We start from the raw sequence: 20,328 nt of genomic DNA on the forward strand, positions 1-20,328 counted from the left end.
CAATATTACTTGCTTAATCAAAATCACAATCAAAGATCACCTTGTTGCTCTTTTGGGATCTTGCTGTCACAGATCAGCTGTTATGACTGCCATATTGGCACCAATTCCCCAGCAACAAAAAGGGCAGAGGTATCTAAGAATGTCTCCATAAGGAGTCACAGGCTCCAGCGGCCCTGGTTTGCTGCTCTCTCCTGATTTTCTGCCTTGGTGGTAGATCCTGTGCTGAGGGGATGGTCTCCATTAGTCCATTCGGTTTAATCTCCAAGGGCGGTACAGTGGCTCAGTGGTTAGCACTGCTGCCTCACAGCACCAAGGACCCAGGTTTGATTCCAGCCTCATGTGACTGCCTGTGTTGAGCTTGCACATTCCCTCCATGTCTGCATTGGGTTCCTCTGGGTGCTCCGGTTTCCTCCCACAGTCCAGAGATGTGCGGGTTAGAGGTGGATTAATCTTGGTAAATGCAGGGTTACAGGGATAGGGTCGGGGATATTGTCTGGATGGGATACTCTTCAAATGGTTAATGTGTACTGCTTCCAAAGGATAGAGGGGCAAAGGGGGTGGCACGGTGGCATATTGGTTAGCACTGCTGCCTCACAGCGCCAGAGACCTGGGTTCAATTCCTGCCTCAGGCAACTATCTGCGTGGAGTTTGCACATTCTCCCTGTGTCTGCATGGGTTTCCTCCGGGTGCTCCGGTTTCCTCCCACAGTCCAAAAATGTGCAGGTCAGGTGAATTGGCCATGCTAAATTGCCCGTAGTGTTAGGTGAAGGGGTAAATGTAGGGGAATTGGTCTGGGTGGGTTGCTCTTCGGAGGATCGGTGTGGACTTGTTGGACCGAAGGGCCTGTTTCCACACTGTAAGTAATATAATCTAATCTAAGGTTCTATGACAGTCTCCCTGTCTCTCTTTCCTCTCAGTTGCACTCCAGATGCCCAAGATTCTGTCCTTCTCACCATTCATTTCCACTAGGCCAAAAATCTGACACAAGGATCAATGACTAAGTTGATTTAAGGTAAGGAGTCAAAGGTTTAGACAAGATGGAAGAGAAAACATTTTCACCCAGAGGCAATGGGAATCTGGAATTCACTGTCTGTGGGGGAGGTACAACAAACCCTCATTACATTCAACACTTGTGATGACTGGGCAGAGAAGACTATGGATCAAGTGCTGGAAAATGAGAATGGAAAGGGCAGTGTTTGTTTGAGGGGACAGACATAATGAGCCTTTTTCTGCTCTGTAGATCTCAATGACTCAAGTGTCCGTGCCTCTACACTTCCCACTGCCAGCTGCAGCCGACCTTTCTGAGCAGGTAGATGACCAACTGCCCTTACGGCTTTGGTCCCTGCTCTTACACTGCTGAATGGGAAAGTAATCACCATTTAAGGTTGTTTTCATTCTTTCATGTGATGTGGGTATCACTGCAGAGAATAACATTTGTTGCCTGTGTCTAATTGCTCTTGAATGGGCTTACGAGATCATTTCAAAGGACAGTCAAGAATCAACCACTCTGCATTCTAACTGAAAGCATAAATGGGTCAGGGCAGATAAGAATGGCAGATGTTTTTTCCTCCTGGAGGACATCAGTGAACCAGATGGACTTTTTTCAATAACTGACAACAAAATGTATTAACTGATTTCAAATTTCACCATCCGTCATTGTGGGATTTGGACATATCCACAGATCATTAGACTGGGTCTCCAGATGACTTAAAGGCAATAATTCCACGACACCACTAGTTCCCCAGATCTGCACTTAATCAGCCATTCTCCATGACCAGGGGGAACTCCCTCACCAAGTGCACAGTCCCTTTTGCGAAGTGACCCTCTTATGTTAACAGGTAGTAACCTGAGGCAATCATGACTGGCTCCCTACCTGTACATGCCTGCCTCCAGGTGATATATTGCTGTAGACACAGATAATCTGCCATTCCTTCAAAATTTAAATTTAAACCATTGACAAGGTCTAAGTATGTCAAATGGGAGACTAGCAGCACTCCTTTACTTCCCTTCCCCTTTGTCCTGGTGTTTAATGTTGGTATAAGAATCAGCATCCTGTTAGGTATTTGTTGGTTGTGACCTCCTCCTCATACCCCTCACATCTGATTCCAACTTTGGGGTACCTCAGCCCCAAAAATATAGCGCACAGTCTCTAAAAGAAAAATGCTATTTGCAAAGCTTGCACAGAAACCTGATCAAACTCAAACAGCGATGCACCAATGCCAGAGATGTGAACATTTCCTGTCATATTCACTTTTCAAAGGAACAGAAAGAAAGAAATGTAAATGTTGCCCTTCTGACAAGTGGCTTCTTCTACCACTGCTAATTTTTTCTCTTTTCAACAGAAACTAAGTTTAGTCACATCAAATGCTAATATTTGTCAACTCTGTGATCTAGCCCTTATATTTTAGGGAAAATGTAATGAATATTTTTTTAAGCTTGGTTTAACTGAGTTGTATCATATTTTCTACTGATCATAATGTGATCAATATTACTGTGTCACTAAAACAATCTCTGTGGAAACTGCAGATAAATTCTGCTGCCCAATTTATAAGAGAGTTAAAATACTTTAAGTGTGACTAATATTGACAAAATTCTCCTATATATTAGGGTCATTTCTTTTAGTTCTCTCTTTGTCTTTGCCATGGTAGCTCAAAGGTCAAAGCACTTAACTCTTAACAGTGAAGGTCAAGAGTGCAAGTCTATTGGTTGCCTGTGTCTTGATCTATGCTGTCTCAGTTGAATGATTTTTTTCTCCAAGTTCTCAGCCAGATGGCCCGCTTACTGTGCAAAGCTTGCTGACTTGAGTTGCAGCACCTGGCAGCCTACCAAGGCACAGTATTGAGGGCTGTCATGGCAAAATCCACTGTTCATAGCATAGAGTCCTCTTCCGACTAGAAGAAGATAGACTGCAGTGAATAGAGTGAATGAACTTTGTTTGGAGGATGAGAGAGAAAGACAAGGACACAGAAAGAAACAAATATAATATTGCCAATCAGTTACGTGTGAATAACTCAAGGTGTCAAAAATATCACATTTCCTGAATAATGCTGCATGGCAAAATAAATTTCACCACTGTACAATCAGGTAAAGCCTCACACATACAAAATAAAGACAAGTTCACTCCTCATCTTAGAATCAGAGTATATGAAGCATTAGGTTAAATCTTGGGCAAGACCACTGAACCCTCAATTGACAACTTTGGTGGTTTGTGTTGCTCAATCAAAAAAAGTCTTTTCAGTAAAAGTCAAGGAATAGATACAGCTCATAGCCAGCTGAGCTCAAGCTATCTATATTTATTACTCAGAGTGAAAGATAAGCTATTTTTTCCACTGTTAAACCTCAAGTTCCTATCCCTTCATGATCTGTTCATGAAATTGTTGTTTCACTGTGAACTCATGTTTGATACAAACATAATGCAGGTTGTTGTTTTTGACTTGTAGTTAGCAACAATCTTTAAGAATCCAATCTAGGAACATTCATGTCAATTTTACGGAGTTTCAAATTCATTCTTTTCAACCATAAGAGATAACCCACTGTAAAGACTGAAATATCAGTCAGATTAAATAGTTTTTTTCTATGTGTTCATTCAATTTCATGAGCTTTCATTCGACAGCTCATCTCACTAGACAATCAAGAAACAGCATCTGAGAAACACATTTTATCATGGATCAATTTAATCAGATGCATATTGCTTTCTCTATTAGAGGATTCCACATCTTCAACCTGTGTGATTACTAAACTCACAAGTATTCAGTTTCATCCTAGCAGCAGGAAAACTGTTGTACTTTAACAAAAGGTAAAACAAGGGTAAAGGCACCAAAATCCATTTACACAACCTTAGCACTGCAGCACGAGACAAGCTAATGTGCCACATAGAAGCAACAGAAGAAATTATTTGAGTAATTGCATGGTAAAATGTAAACAGAACTACAGACAAAGCATCTCTGTGGCAGAAGCTGGTGAGACTAAATTACACTATTACTCCATTTATATGGCCAGTGGGGAATCAATTCTTTTCCTACTGATGAGAATTGAATCTTTCCGCTGCATCCTACAATGTGTTTACATATTTTTTAAAAACAAGCTGTAGTTCAGAATGCAAAAACACTTGTAGTAATCTTGTACAGAAGATAGTAGACACTCAAGTCCTTTGCCAGTTAACAGGGGGAGCCACGTTAATATTCTTCCAGTCAGAAACTTAATTTTCTATACAGTAATGGTAATGTCTTGCGATTTGTTTACATCAATATCACAGACTAATAACTGTATTCCATCAACTTGTTTTAAAAATAATGAATGTCATTAACCACGTGATAGTGACTCGATAATCTGTTTTTTTTGTGATACTGTTTGAGAGTTCGATATTGCTTTGGCCACAGAGGATAATTCCCAAGCTCTTTGAAAAGGTGTGATGGACCTTCAACACTAAACTGAACAGGCAGTTGGGATCTCAGTTTAACATTTCATCTGAAAGTCAGTACCTCTAACAGTGCAGTGCTCCCTTGATACTACAAAGAAGTGTCAGCTTTGGTTTTCTTTGCATTCCAGCCCTGGAATGGGACTTGAACCTGGACCCTCAGAATTCAGAAGCAAGATACTATCAACTGAACCTCAGCTAACAGGATCAATATTTGTTTGACTCTCCTTTCTTCCTTGTGACATCAACATCATGTTCCCTGACTCTGTGTGCCCAGCAAGATAACCCTGCTATTCAATACAATCATAGCTGATGGAACCCTTTTACACATTCAGGGATTATAAGGCTGAAAGCTACTAATAATCATAAATCAATCAATCTCAACCTTAAACATACCCATAAACTGAACCTCCACAGCCCTCTATGGTAGAGAATTCCATAGATTCACAACACTTTAGATAAAATAATTTCTCCTTGTCTAGGAATTAAGTGGCATTAGAGTCACTTATAATATTTGTCTCCTTGTTGCTCCTTATTGCTCACAAATACCACAAATTCCTTATTAGCTAAATCCAGAAATGAATTTAATTTTGTATTTCCACTGCTCGTGTGTACACTTGACAGTATTGTACACAATAGTGCACCATGCCCTGCATCATTCCACCAGCTTTGAAATACTTCATGGTCATCTACAAAATGCAATGTTTATCTCAATTCTGATCATATACCAAGTATGTTCAACCAAAATAACAGAGACATTTTTGTCACATTGGTATTAAAGCTGTGGAATATTAGAACATAGAAAAATACAGCGCAGTACAGGCCCTTTGGCCCTCGATGTTGCGCCGATCCAAGTACAATAGGAAGCTATTCAGTTCTCAGTCCTGTTTCATCATGCAATTAGATCATTGCTGGTCTATATCTCAACTCCACTTCCTCAGATTGGTTCCATACCCCTTAACACCGACACCAGTACAGCCATTATACTCATTTTTGACACTTTTCCTTGGAGTAACTGTGATTTTCGTTTCTGTGAAAGGAGTTTCAGATTTCCACTAGGATTTGTATGAAATGACAACAGGACAACATCCTTGAATGATCGAGTTTGAATTCTGTGCCCCTTTCCCATGAACCTACTCATAATTTACCCTACCAAATATGTTAATGATTTCAAGGATCTGAGGTAGATCACCATTTATTCTTGGCATCAAAGGAAACAAAAAGTAGAACAGAATTTCTGAGGCTTCAGAGGTTTCCCCTGTCATTTAGACAGTCAGTTAGAAAGCCAAACTGCTTCTTTCATCAAAGATCTGTGAAGTCATGTGCCAACATGAAGTGACGAGACTATTGGTGTGCTTTGCTCTGGAATCAAGCCCCTGGGGGAAGAAGCCACATCCAACTAGAGCCACTGGTCAATCACAGGTTGGCAGCTCTTGCTCTCAGCGGTTGCACAGAGGAAGTGATGGCTGCTGGGGAAAGAGTACCTCCAGATCATTGAGTGAATTCTTGGGTTGGCAGTTGTGAGGAAAGGGTGAAGGGGTGGGTTCTTGGGTTGGGAGTTGTGAGGAAAGGGTGAAGGGATATCAGAAGGAAGAGCAGATTGTTTGCTGGCTATGGGAGCGTCTTTAATGTATAGCAATTCACAGCTTTCAGGAAGACTTAAGTCAATATCTAAGGAGAAAAGAACTGACAAGTCATGAGGATAAAGCAGGCAAGTGGATCTCTAATTGAGTTCCTCTTTCAGAGAACCAGCACAGAGATGAAAAGCCAAACAGCCCTCTTCTATTCTGTAACCATTCAATGGTTCCAAATGGTGCTAGAATGGCATTGGGAAATAATGTTGTGTAAGAATGACCTCTTATAATGTTTTAACTTAATGACCTTAATAAAGGTTCTGATATACTGTTTGCTCCCCATTTAATCATGAGACCATTGAGTAGTCCATGGGAATTTCTAGTTGGGTTCAAATGTTTACAAATTTCAAGACGATGATGTTAAAAGCAACATAATTCAATAAAAATCTGATTTGGAATCAGTTAGACCCCTTACTGTAATATTACATCTGAGAAAATACTGCTTCATTTAAAAAAAAAATCAGCCACTACCAGCGTTGTCTATATTATTCCTTTACCTGCTTTTCAATCTGTTTCCTTAGTTAAAACAATATGCAATGCAAGACAGGAACTGGCTGCTGAAAGATCGATCTAAATTATTGTGTGCCATCAAAAAAGTAACAAACAAATATCCCTGGTACATGAAAACACAGGAAAAAAAAATTCATCAAAATTAGGTACCTCTGCATCTTAATAAACCATCCTGTGCTTTATGTTCTTCTGAGCAGGTCAAAAAATTTGGGATAGAGATTTTAAAAATAGCATCAGCTGTTCTATATAAAAGTAAAAAATAAATCATAAAAAGCCTTTAGTCAGACAAAACTAAAAATATTTACTTGTATAATGTTTAGATCAATGGGCACTGTACACAAAACGTGATTTCCCACTGCCAATTAAAATTATCAAGTGACTAACAGAAATAATTAATATTATTTACTTTTTATCATTCATTAACTCATACATCTTCTGAAGTATTCTTATTTCAAGTTGTGTTGGCTTTGGGCTATCAAAGTGTAGGTTATGAATAAAGAAAATTTCAAGTTTTGTCCCTATGTCTTATCATATGGAAGATTTTAAGATGATGCCATTAGAACCGGAAAATGTCAGCAGTAGGAGTAGGCACTAAGATTAATACAGCACAGGCATGATTGGATGATTGCTTCTTGTTTGTCTGTTGGGCCTGCCAAATATCTAAAACATTAACTGTGTACTTAGTGGCTTATTGCTGACCTAAAGTAATCAAAATTGCCATTGGCAAAACAGTTGAAACTCAATAGCCTGAAGTTTGCCTACCTGAGTGGAGGAGTAAATCACTTGACTCTACACTGCCAGTTACTTCCTGTTAAAATTAAATTTGCAATCAGAGCTGCTTTAAAAATTCATTTTAATGAAATCAGACTGGTCCCTCCAGCCATTTGATAACAGATACTATTAATCTTCACCACAAGAACTGGACATAAAAAGCAAACTTAATTTGAAGTCACTTACAGTCTTCAATATATATATTCTTTACTGACAAATACCATTAGACTGTAAATCTAAAAAATGCGACATGTGCTCACAGAACATCTATTATAACAAGCAGAGTCAGGCAAAATACAAATACTATCCAAAAAGTCTGTATGTCTTTTTTTGCTGTTCTCCTGCTGTTATTATCTTCATTGTGGCCTTTGTTGAACTGGCACAGTGAATAACATTTGTCAGAAGATAAAGATGGAGACGAGAAAAGCTGTAATTTACAAAGTGAAAGAAAAGGCACTTTCCCTTTTGTTGATGGAAAATTACATGTACTGATTGAATCAGACATCCAATGATCCTTGTATTGTGCATACTGGGAAAGGGAAAATTGTCAAGAAAGTGTTTTGATTTGCTTGCTGATTATCGGTTCTCAAAACCAAAACTCTCAGAAGACTGTGTGGTTCCAGATGTTTCAAAACATTACTTGTTTCTCAAGCTCACCTATTGCTTCCATTTTATAATTTTAAATTAAATTAAATTAATATCTAAGGCCAGGTAACGAAGGATCATCATGTAAATAGGAAATATTCTTGTGTTTCTGAAGTTTATTTACAATTTTTAAACATACGAGCAGGATTGGTTGCATTCAGTTTTTGATTGTATTTCAAGTTCAACAGAAAGCTGTTACTCACACAGAAGATGTCTTTCACAATCACTCAATGTACTAATTGTATAAGACGAGAGGATCTATCTTGAGAAATTCTTTTTTAAACCAACTCTTCCTAATGCCACAACAGGCTGTTAAGACTTGGAACGCACTGACTAAAACTGATGGAGTCAGACTGCACTGCAACTTTCAAAAGGCAGTTAGACAAGTACTGGAAGAGGAAGAGGCTATGAGGAAAAAGAATAATGTGGGACTAAGTTGGATAGTTGGTTCAAAGAATCAGCAAAGGCACATAAGTCTTTCTGAGCAGCAAGATTCTAACAGGCTGCATATGGTTTTAGTACCACAGATTTAAATGCCAGCCTTACTCTGTTACTTTTCCCAAAGAGTCTCTCAAATAGTAATCTGACTCTCCCAGTCAGGTCATCTAATCAAGTGATAAGGAGTCAGGAAAATTGACAAGTAGTGGTCATCAATTCTGCTTAAGTAAGGACTTGAAAATTTCTACCAATGTACCAGATAGCAGAATTGATACTAACTTATATAGAACAACTTGAGCATAATGAAACCTTTGCCAACCTGCTCAGAAACCATAAGTTGACTCCTGGTAGGGTGATCAAAATCTTGGTCTATGGTATAGAATATAAAGAGCATCTTAAAGGAGGAAAAAGGGACAGAACAAGTTAAGTTGAGGAAGGGATTTCCAGAGACTAGGGTCTGAGTAGCTGAAGGTACAACCACAGAGACAAGAATTAGATGAGTAGCAATATCTGAGACAGAATCTCACACAGCCTCTCAACCAAGTAAAGGAAGGACAATGCCTCAGAGGAATTGGAAAACAAGAATGAGAAACATTAAACTGAGGCATTTTTTCAACTTAGAGGAAATATAGGACAATGAGCACAGGGGTGACAGGTGGACAAGACTCATTAAAAATTAAGTAGAGTTTGGATGTCCTCAAAGTTATGGATGGTAAGTTCTGGGAAACTAGCCAAAAGAAAATCAGATTAGTCCCATGTTGCCGTAACAATGGCGAAGTAGAGATTTCGGCAGCACATGAGGTGAGGCAGGGCAGGGTCAAACGATGTTTTGGAGATGATAGGTGATATGTTCATTGTGTGAACAGATACAACACCATATACCAGAGAAAGACAAAATCTCCAAAACTTTTCTACTATCACAGGGTACAAGTCAGGTGTGTGATGGAATGCACTCCACTTATCTGGATGCATGTGGTTCTAACAACACTTGAGAAGACAGATACAAAACAAGATAAAGAATCGGAACCTCACCTTCAATGTCAAATCCCTCCACCACCAACAGCGGTGTGTACCATGAACAAGAATCACTTAAGCAACTCACCAAGGTTACTTCAACTGCAGGTACCAAACCAATGACCTCTACCAACGAGAAGGCCAAGGGCAACAGATGCTCAGGAGCATCACCACTTGTAGACTCCCCTTCAAGCTTCACACCAGCACACTTTGGACATATATAACTGTTCCTTCACTGTCATTGGATCCAAAACCTGAAACTTCTTCCCTAATAGCAGAGGGGGTACCCTGACATACCTTGGGCTGCAATGGGTGAACATGTGGGCTTTCCATTTTGAATGCAACTTGACGTGGACAACAATGACCCTCAATTCCCAGAAAGGAGTAAAAAAATTGTAACCTATCAGGGTTGTAAAACATTGGAGAGGACTTCCATGCAGTGGAAGGACGCAGGTAGGATTTACAAAGATGTTTTATATTGCTCTGGGGATTTCAGTTTTGAAGGATCAGGGAAACCGATTTATTTCAAATTTAGTGGAAATTCTTGAGGTGAAGACTGTGAAGACTGAAAGCTTTTTATAAAAAACAAGGCTTACTGGAAATCACATAGCTGGTGATAGTTACATGTTTTTTCGTACACCCTTACTGGAACTGTGTTTAGACACTGGTCAGCTGTAGGCAGGACCACCCACAGCAGAGTGAAGGAATAGGAGATAAGCACTGGCTAGTATAAATATTAAAAGGGTAATGGGTTCAAAATGCATTGGGAGCAAGCAGTATTGAATGACTGGGCAACCTCAAAGGGCCAAATGACCCACTCCTTTCCTTTCTCATGTTTTTGGAGTCAATGAATGCCCAGCTCACCCTGTAGCTACGTGACAGCTGTCAGGCTATTGATTAATTTCAAGATAGACCTTCCATTCTCATCTGGGAAAAATGTTCCTCATCACTGGCCAACTGAAAAGTTGGTAGCTCTTTGTACACAAGATTGCCACCAGATGTGGTAGCCACTGCTGGACTGCATGCAATTCCTCATGATGATCCAGATTTGAATATAGGAGGGAATGGAAGTCAATTCCCAAAGACCAGGGGAAGCATCAGATGAAATCAGCTTTATCTGGAAGTCTTTGAAGGAAGCGAGGAGGGTCTGTGGTGTTGGCAGTGGCAGCAAAGGAGAAATAAAAACTGTGTGCTAAATGGAATCGAGCCTGAATTAATATTAACACGATCAATTATTTCTCTCATCAGCTTGCTCTCAAAGTAATGGTGATACTGACCAAACTTTACTCAAATATTCCTCCGGGGCAATAATGCCATTGATAAATTATAAACTCCACAACTTATTCAGATCTTTCCATTGTTAGTGCCATTTTTTGAATGACACGGCGCAATTAGGTGCACTCTCTGTAAACCTTGGCATATTAGCTTCAAATGACAAAGCTCTGTCAACCTGCAACACAATTTCTATAGAACATTCAGACTCCCAATTTCATTGTTAATTGCACAGCTTCAGTTGTACATCTCAGAAACACTGAGCAAAATGAGGAAGTGCATCTGCAGTTACCTCTCAAGACAGGTTGCCAGAACACTGTCTCCATATTCCCACAGCAACAGCTTTCCTGACTTCTGACAGAAACTAAATGTCTGAAGTCAATGCCTTTCTCCACTCTCTCTAGACATATTGATTTCCTTAAATGCAGTGATATTTATCATTATATCAAGAGCAATGAATCACTGGCCTCTTGTCCCTACAGGCACTGGCCTTCCGTTTGAAGTGTAATTTAATTCTCACATTTCTTTAAAAAGGAAGATAAATCATTTTGGCTTTTTCCATTCTTTTCCAACAATTTCCTAATTTAAATAGCATCAGTAAAACAGCTTTCGAACAAAATCAAATAATCCTTTCATCATTTTGCACTTAGCTGTACCCTGAAATAAGGCAGTATATACTCCCTGCCAAAAATACAACATGACAGCACCATTTTTAGAGCAAGCAGAACAAGAAATGGATATGCAATTGTAGGTAAAAAATGAGGAATGGAGTTAGTGGAACAATAGAACTTACAAGTACTGAGAATAGCGAAGAGGGAGAGAAGGAGAAAGGGCGATGAAGGAAGAAGAGAAAAACTGAGAGGGAGAGAAGGTAATGGAGGGCCAGGGAGAAGACAGAGAGGGGAGAGCAAAAAGGAGAGATGGCAGGAAAGACAGACAGTAAGCAACAGAGCAAGAGACAGTGAGAGAGACATGGGGAGAGTGGAAGGCAGAGGGACAGAGAGAGGGAGTCAGATGGAGAGGATGTGAGAAAGCAAGGGAAAGAGGAAGAAAGCAAAGGGGGAGAGACAGTAAGAAAGGAGGGTTGGGTGGGGTGAGAGAGAAAGAAAGGAGAGGAAAGCAGGGATAAAGAGAACTAATTCAGGATCTTGTTTACCAGCAGGTTACTTGCTATTCTGCAGAGAAAGCCAGTGCCATAAACACAAAGGGCTGGCTTACGAGAAATATGTTTCTAATCACTCAGTCAAGTACAGTCATGGCTAAATGTGTTCTGATTGTAGCTTGATTAGATCTTGGTCAGGAATTTTTTCATCAGCCATGATCTCATTGTCCAAGAGATGCTGTCTAATGGTTTGTTGCTACCCAGTTCACTAAGCAGGGGAGTGTGCATGAATGCTTTGTTATGTGCAGGACATGTTCCCCGCCCACCTCTTTCAAGAAAGTTTTCACTGCTACAGCTTTCTAATGATACAAGGGGCAATACTACTGTGGTACTAGTTGTGTAAAACTGGTAACTGCAATGAAATGAGAGACATGGATTGCACATGGGATCTAATGGAGATACCTGACACCCAACCACTTGTGAGACAGTCCTCTCTGCAATGGCACCTTTACAATGCCAATTCACCGCCTCAGGAGCAGGAAGCATTGAACAAACAACGGTACATAACCTGGCAGTGCACAGATCATTCATTCTCTTGCAGCACTAGAGCCAGTTTCTCTTAAGCTGTCCTCAGGTATTACCATTTTCAACCACCTCTGCCAAGACTGTTTCTATCATAGGATAGTCTCTTATTGCCATCTGCAGAGAAAAGAACTTCCCTTCTCTCCTGATAAGCCTCCAATACAACCTCTCGGGAGGCATCATTAAAGTATGTTGCCACATTTTGCCTGATCTCTGATATCACCAGGAGTAGACAGATCATTCAGCCTCTCCCGGCATTGACCATAGCTGTCATCTTTGTCCAAATTGTCTTTATTAGTCCAGATGCTGCCCAGCTGAAGTATCAATGATCACCTTCTTGTATGATAAAATGGGTTCAAAATGCTGACGAGCCTATTTGTGCTCCAACTTCCTATGTTGCTAGATCCAACATAATATAGCTCCTTCATTAACATTTTAAAATTTAAATTGCTCCTAAATACAATGTTACACAACCATATGAAAATGTTGGATAGGAAAAGAAATTATTCTATCTCGCCACTCTTATATTGTCATGATGCCGAATGCATCATGACCAAAAGATTAAAAGATAAAGACCTCTACCAACATGATGTATAACTTCTTGGGAAGACTAACAATAAGACTTTTTAAAAAAAAGTCAACTGGGGAAATATCAGATTTAAAATTAGTCTCCAGTTCCCATTGGTGACTGAAATTCAAGAAGTACTGTTGGGGCAGCATGGTGGCTAGCACCAATGCCTCACAGCACCAGGGTTCTGGGTTTGATTCCCACCTCAGGCAACTATCTGTGTGGAGTTTACACATTCTCCCAGTGTCAGTGTGGGTTTCCTCCCACATTCCAAAGATGTGGAAGTTAGGTGAATTGCCCGTGGCGCTAGGTGCATTAGTCAGAAGGGGATGGGTTATTCTTTGGAGGGTCGGTGTGGACCTGTTGGGCCAAATGGCCTGTTTCCATACTATATGGAGGGAATCTAATACTTACCTCTTGTAGGGTGTGACCTCAGAAGCCACAAAACTGCTCAGCTCTATTTGTAGATACTCAGTGTACAAACCACGAACTGCTCTGATGTCAGCAGTGTTGGCCTTTGGGAGAAAAACATATTTCCTAACATTTTAATGATTCATCCTTGTATAATTCCTAATTATGATCTTGGTCCTTGCTAACCAAAGTAATTTCCAACCTAAATACACACAAATCCTTTTATTATTTTTGAGACAATTGAACCACTTTTTGAAGGGTGCAAAAGTGCTTGTTTCAGTTGATCTGCATAACTAAGACACTTTAATTGGGATTCTTTTCTGTAAATCATTCCACATTTTTCCCTATACAGGGAAAGCCCCCAGATAATCTCACATCATAACCAGTCCTCAACTGTGGAATTGCTAAACAACCAACATTTTTCAACACTCAAGAAAAGAGTACTTTACATTACAAACTCAAATCATTGTTTATTTGGGATATTCATTTCACTTTTTACTTCACAGAAGCATGCACTTCATTTTCATCAGCTATCCTTGGGTTTTGTTCTTTCATTGGATTTTGTCTGCATTTTGTGACCAGCTGGTTCTTTGTTCCCTAACATTCCTACAGAGACATCTGAATGGATTTGACTTCATCACATAAACTGCTCAGCAAAGCTTTCACAGCAGGACAACAATGTTTATCCTCTAGAAGGAGTAATAATAAAATAGTATTCTAATGAACATGCTAATCATGGTCACGCAGTATTAGACAATGACAAGGAACACTGCTGTGTTCTTGATCAGTATTATGAGCTATTTAACTTTAAGATAATGAAATGATGCTCAGTTCATTGCCCAGAATGCTACTCTCCTCTTTAGCCAACAGTACCTCTTTGTTTGATAGTTGAACATAGAATTTGGGACTTCCTGTGGATCAAATATCCTCAAAGGACCACAGCATAATAAAGTTGAGGAAACACTTACAGCAATTTTATCTTTATTTCACATCTCATGTGGAGAAATAAAGACTGATGATTATGCTGCAAGTTCACATGAGAATAATTCATCACAAAATTCCAAATTAGGTACGTTTCCATCAACATATTTGTGTCTTGTTCTTAAAGAGAAAACCATATTTTGATATTCTAATTGAGAGGCAATTATCTGCTGGGTGTGCCCTCATAATAATTCCCATAACAATGCAAAGTGCTGTTTGTGCAATAATACAGCGGAAGATGTTGATACCAATTATTCCCTATACACTTATTCTTGAGTATTATAAACTCCAAAATCTGCTCCGAAAAATGTCATATTAAATGGACACAGTAATTCTTACTGCTTACCTTCACAGCTGCAAATGAAAGACACAACTTAAGATTGCTCTGCACCGCCCTGTTAAGTTATTACATTGATGACAACATACCACGTAACACTGTAAGCCTGGTGGTGGCACTTATTTCTCCAACACTGTTGGAGGCTACACATTCATAAATAGCCTCATCTCGTGGCGTTCGTAATGGCTGTATTCTGAGAACAGACCCAGATCCATCATCGAACTCGATCACCTGTAGAGATTAAACAACAGGATTGTTGCCAGGTTTTAAGAATTTTTGTAGATCTCCATAATATAGGCAATTTGAAAGAATACTGTTGATCACATTATTTTTATCCCAGCTGCCTGTCTTTCTATGTTGATTTTATTACTTACAGTGTGGAAACAGGCCCTTCGGCCCAACAAGTCCATACCCACCCTCCGAAGAGCAACTCCCCCAGACCCATTCCCCTACATTTACCACTTCACCTAACACTACAGGCAATTTAGCATGGCCAATTCACCTAACCTGCACATCTTTCGACTGCGGGAGGAAACCGGAGCACCCGGAGGAAACCCACGCAGCCATGGAGAGAATGTGCGAACTCCACACTGACAGTTGCCCGAGGCAGGATTTGAACCCATGTCTCTGGTGCTGTGAGGCAGCAGTGCTAACCACTGTGCCACCATGCCATCAATGAGACAAAACATTTGAGCTGCAGTTGATTGCATCTGCTGTGCACTATATTAAACATGGTTAGTTACAGGCAAAAACCATCTAAGTTAATGTTGTTTTACAGAAACTTCCATCATTTAATTTTAACAGTACTTGTCTGGTGGTCCACTTAAAACATTATAGTTCAAGCTAACTGTTTAATTTCAAATGAACCTGTTTCCATTTGTTTAAAAATGGCACCATCAAGTATGTGATTATTGCATGGTCAACATCAGGAGTCACTTGGATTTTCTCTACAGCAAATTATTATCGGAAGGTGAAACTTTTATATAGTATGAATGACTCAACTTTCCAGTTCATCACTGCAATTTGGATGATAGTGGTGGTGTAGTTCATGGAGAAAGTGAGGGCTGCAGATGCTGGAGACCAGAGCTGAAAATGTGATGCTGGAAAAGCGCAGCAGGCCAGGCCGCATCCTAGGAACAGGAGAATCGACTTCTCGGGCATAAGCCCTTCTTCAGGAAGGTGTAGTTCAAGCCAAAGTGGAAGACCAGGAACCATGAAGCACTTCATTCTACAGGCCCCTATTACCCCTACCCAAACCTAACGCCAGGATGGGGGGGGGTGGAGATCGATGGTGCCGGGAGAGGAAGATGTTGATCAGATTTGGACCAAGTTGGCTGTCCTGTTGGTAAATCGATTGTGGACAGAGGTTCATTGGGGAGGAGAGAGGATCCAACAATTACAGTAGGCAGTAACCAAATGTTGAAGCTGAACATACCAGTGGATAAACATAGCACATACTCTTACAATGTTTCTATTCTGTTTTATTACTGTAAGCATTGAATTGTAAAGTAACCAGATTTCTGATTCCAATAAAATGTCTCATTGAGGAATATTTTAAATTGTATAACTAGCTTTACCTTCACAGTATCTTCCAGGTTAACTCTGGCTGCAAATCAAATTGGAAATAATCTGCTTTGATGAAAAAGGCTTGGTTTTAAACACGGTGTATGAAGAATTCATTCACTCCCTCCTATAGTACTGATGACAGTTCTCTTGTACCTCACATTCATTATAAATTTGCAAAGTGATGGCAAGACTTTGGTGACTATCTTCCTATGTTTCTAATTTGTTTCTCTTTTCTAAAGCTACTGATTCTCACTTCAGGACTGTTCTGAACAGCTAATGCTAGGGTAGCTGGTAATCCCACAGCAGCTCAACTGTTGACAAACTACCCACAACAGTTATCACTGGAGGCATATGCCTAATTGCATTTCATCCCACCTTAAATTATTCATTGCTGACTTTAGAAGCTGTTGTTGTCACATTTGATAACTTTGTTCTGTATGAACAGGGCAGTGCAAACATTGCAGATTGTTTTAAAAGAATATTATTGCTTCTTGTTGGTCAGAGAAACAATATTCCAACTATTGGGGGAGAGAATAGGAAGTGAAGAAGGCAATTTTGAAATGGATGGTTGAAACAATGGAAGAATAACACTAGGCAGCATTTACCTATCATTATCAACCTATCTCATCTCAATTAAAAAGCAAAATGTTAGCTGTGCACTTAATGACACAGTTATATTTTTTTTCATTTTGGGGCTCAGCAGTTGTTCATATTGCTGACCAATATGTGATAAATTGAAAGTTGGGCAAGGGAATTTTTTATCTCACCAAGATGCAACTATCCTAAAGAGTGAACTCCCTGTAAATCAGATTACCACCGTGTTATAACTACCAATGACTGGGCAACACAAAGATATCAGTTTGGTAATGTGTGGATTTGAAATCGATGGTAAGATTAGTCTGAGAAAAGATAAGTTGCTGCACTGGGGTAGTGCCCTTCATCTTTCAATTGAGGTTATCCTTTCTATATAATAGGTCAGACAATCCCACAGGGAAGATTTTCCATTAAGAGATTTCACATTCTCAAATCATGTGACTTATTCTACTCATGTCATATATTCTCAGTTACTTTCAATCCAAAGAAACTAATAGCATTACAGCTAGAGGCAGAGACTAGAAAGAAAGAGTTACTCCTCACAAACTGGATAAAAACCTAAAATTCTCTGACAGCAACACAAAACATTAAGAGGAAGAACAATGCTCATAACATTTCTAGGTTATCTAAATAAAACTGAAAATGGGGAAAAAAGCTTTATGCATCTAAGCAGTACAGCCTCAGAAACACAATGAGGGGACATAATCCCTATTTTCAAACTACATCAAACTTCAGTTGGCACAACAGCAATAATTGAATTTGGAAGAGAATTTAATATGAAAGTACATAAAGGTTTAACAAAACTGTAAGTGATTAATGTCACCCTTCTTTATTCAGTATTCTTCTGAATTTATTCACAACTGTCTCAAATTGGTGCCATTTTAAAACAGAGATTGACATCTCTCTATAGGAGTCAAAAAATTGGTACTGGACAGGCAGCATCCGAGGAGCAGGAGAGTTGACATTTCAAGCATAAGTTCTTCATCAGGAATTGGAGGGGGTTTGTTGAGACATACATAAGGGGGTGGGGCTGAGGGAAACGTACCTGGGAATGCGACAGGTCGATGAAGGTGGGGGGTGATGGTGATAGGTCAAAGTGGAGGGTAGAGCGTATCAATGGGAAAGAAGATGGACAGGGCGGACAGTTCAAATGAGCAGTGCTGAATTGGAAGGTTTGATCTGGGATATGGTGGGGGAGGGGAGATCAGGAAACTGGTGAAATTGACATTGATCCTGTGTGGTTGGAGGGTCCCAAGGAGGAAGGTGAGATGTTCTTCCTCCAGGCATCAGGTGACTAGAATTTGGCAGTGGAGGTGGCCCAGGACTTGCATATCCTTAGCAGAGTGGGAGGGGGAGTTAACGTTTTTGATGGGGTTGGTTGGTGAGTGCGTCCCGGAGACGTTCTCTGAAACATTCCATAAGTTGGTGCCTTATCTCCCCAATATAGAGGAGACCACATCGAACGCAACGGAAACAGTAGATGAGGTGTTTGAAGGTGCAGGAAAATCTCTGCTGGATGTGGAAGGATCCTTTGGGGCCTTGGATAGAGGTGAGGGGGGAGGTGTGGGTGCAGGTTTTACACCACTGGTGGTGGCAAGGTAAAGTCCCAGGAGTGGAGGGTGTGTTGGTGGGGGGCGTGGACCTAACGAATGAGTCACAGACTAAATAGTCTCTGCAGAATGCTGAAATGGGTGGGGAGGGAAATATATCACTGGTAGTGGGGTTTGACTGCAGGTGGCTGAAATTGCAGAGGATGATGCGTTGTATCTGGAGGTTGGGGGGTAGGAGGTGAGGACCAGGGGATTTCTGTCCTTGTTGCGATTGGAGGGGTGGGGTTCAAGGAGACCATCTGGGATGTTCTGAAGTGGAACTGGTCCTCCTGGAAGGAGATGAGGCAGAGGCAGAGGCATTGGGAATAAGGGATAGCGTTTTAACAGGTGGGTGTGCGAGGAGGTCTCGTCCAGGTAGCTGTGGGAGTCAGTGGGTTTGAAGTAGATTTCTGTGCTGAGTCAGTCATCAGGAATGGAGATGGAGAAGTCCAGGAAGGGGAGGGAGATATCCGAGATGGTCCAGGTTGAACTTGACATCAGGATGGAAGTTGCTCGTGAAGTTGGGAGCATGAGGTGGCGCTGATACAGTCATCAATGTAGCGGAAGAAAAGTTGGGGAATGATGCCAGTGTAGCTGAGGAAGATGGATGTACTGGATGAACAGGCAGACATAGCTGAGGCCCATTGCGGGTGCCCTTGGCTACCCCTTTGATCTGAAGGAAGTAGCAGGATGTGAGTGTTGCTTTGTCTAATTTCAAACAGGTTCAGTTGTGACTCTTCATTTTCAGTCACATATCTGGGTACAAATCCAATTCCAGAACATGAGCACAAAGCAGAACAATCAAGATTGACGCTTCTGGGCAGTGCAGAGGGAGTGGTGCACTGTAAGAAGTGCATCCTCAATACGAAATGGACCAGGAAGAAGTCATTCTGCTCCTTGGGCCTGGCCCACTCTTCAGTAAAATCACAGCTGACCTCACTGCAGCCTTAAAGCCACTTTTCTGACTGTCCTGTCCAGCACTGCAACTCCATAACCTCGATTGCACTGGAGATCAAAAAATTGGTTGAGCCTTGCATATATTCAAAGATATATTTTGGAAAATCAGAGATTAAACCAAAGATATAACTGCTGACTAGACAAACAGGAGGCTGCAAGAACATAGCAAGCCAGGCAACGTCAGGAGGTGGAGAAGTCAACATTTTGGGTATTAACCCTTCTTCAGGACTGGAAGTGGGGGTATGGGGAGCTACAGATAAAGATGGGGGAGGGGTGGAGTGGGGGAGTAGTGGAATGGTGAGGTAGTGATAGGTGGACATAGGTTGCGAGTACAACCTGGTTGGTCCAGTTGGTGGAATGGAAGGAAGGGTCAGTAGGTGGAATGGAAGGGAAGAGGAACAGGGGGGTGGGTGGGAAGATTATCTGAAATTAACGAACTCAATGTTCAGTCCTCCAGGCTGCCCAGGTGGAAGATAAGGTGTTGTTCCTCCAATTTGCGGTCTGATTCACTGCGGCAATGAAGGAGGCCAAGGATGGACATGTCAAAGGGAGAGTGGGAGGGGGAATTGAAGTAGGAGGTGAGGGAGGCAGTGTACAGCAGGTGGTCCATCTTGTTTGGTTACAGGGGAAAGTACCGGCAAGGGTGGTGTGGTTGGTGGGGAAGAAGGTGCGAACCAAGGAGTGGCAAAGGAAATGGTCTCTGTGGACGACAGACAAGGGTGGGGAGGTGAAGATGTTTTGGGTGGTAGGGTCTAATTGGAGTTGGGGCAAGTGCTTGAGGATGGAACATTGGATGCGGAGGCTGGTGGGGTGGAGAGTGAGGACAAGTCACTCCTAACCGACACAAGTGTGCGCGTGCACACACACCTCAATGAATGTTCCTTAAATTCTTCCCACTGTTTCCAAATCCAGGGGGTGGCCATGGACACTACATGGGCCA

General features: G+C 41.0%; 1 protein-coding gene across 25 annotated transcripts in view; it reads right to left on the reverse strand.

Moving 5' to 3' along the window:
* LOC122562121 (receptor-type tyrosine-protein phosphatase delta) overlaps nucleotides 1-20,328 on the reverse strand; it is a 2,484,958-nt gene that overhangs the window by 312,112 nt on the left and 2,152,518 nt on the right. For all 25 annotated transcript variants that reach the window (XM_087996666.1, XM_087996678.1, XM_087996656.1 and 22 more), the window contains one exon: nucleotides 14,772-14,913. In XM_087996666.1, coding sequence (XP_087852792.1) covers nucleotides 14,772-14,913 — 142 coding nt within the window. The remainder of the gene's footprint in view (nucleotides 1-14,771; nucleotides 14,914-20,328) is intronic.

The sequence above is a fragment of the Chiloscyllium plagiosum genome, unplaced genomic scaffold, assembly GCF_037043375.1.
Source record: "Chiloscyllium plagiosum isolate Xiang-an unplaced genomic scaffold, Cpla_swu_hap1 HiC_scaffold_2, whole genome shotgun sequence".
NCBI lineage: Eukaryota > Metazoa > Chordata > Chondrichthyes > Orectolobiformes > Hemiscylliidae > Chiloscyllium > Chiloscyllium plagiosum.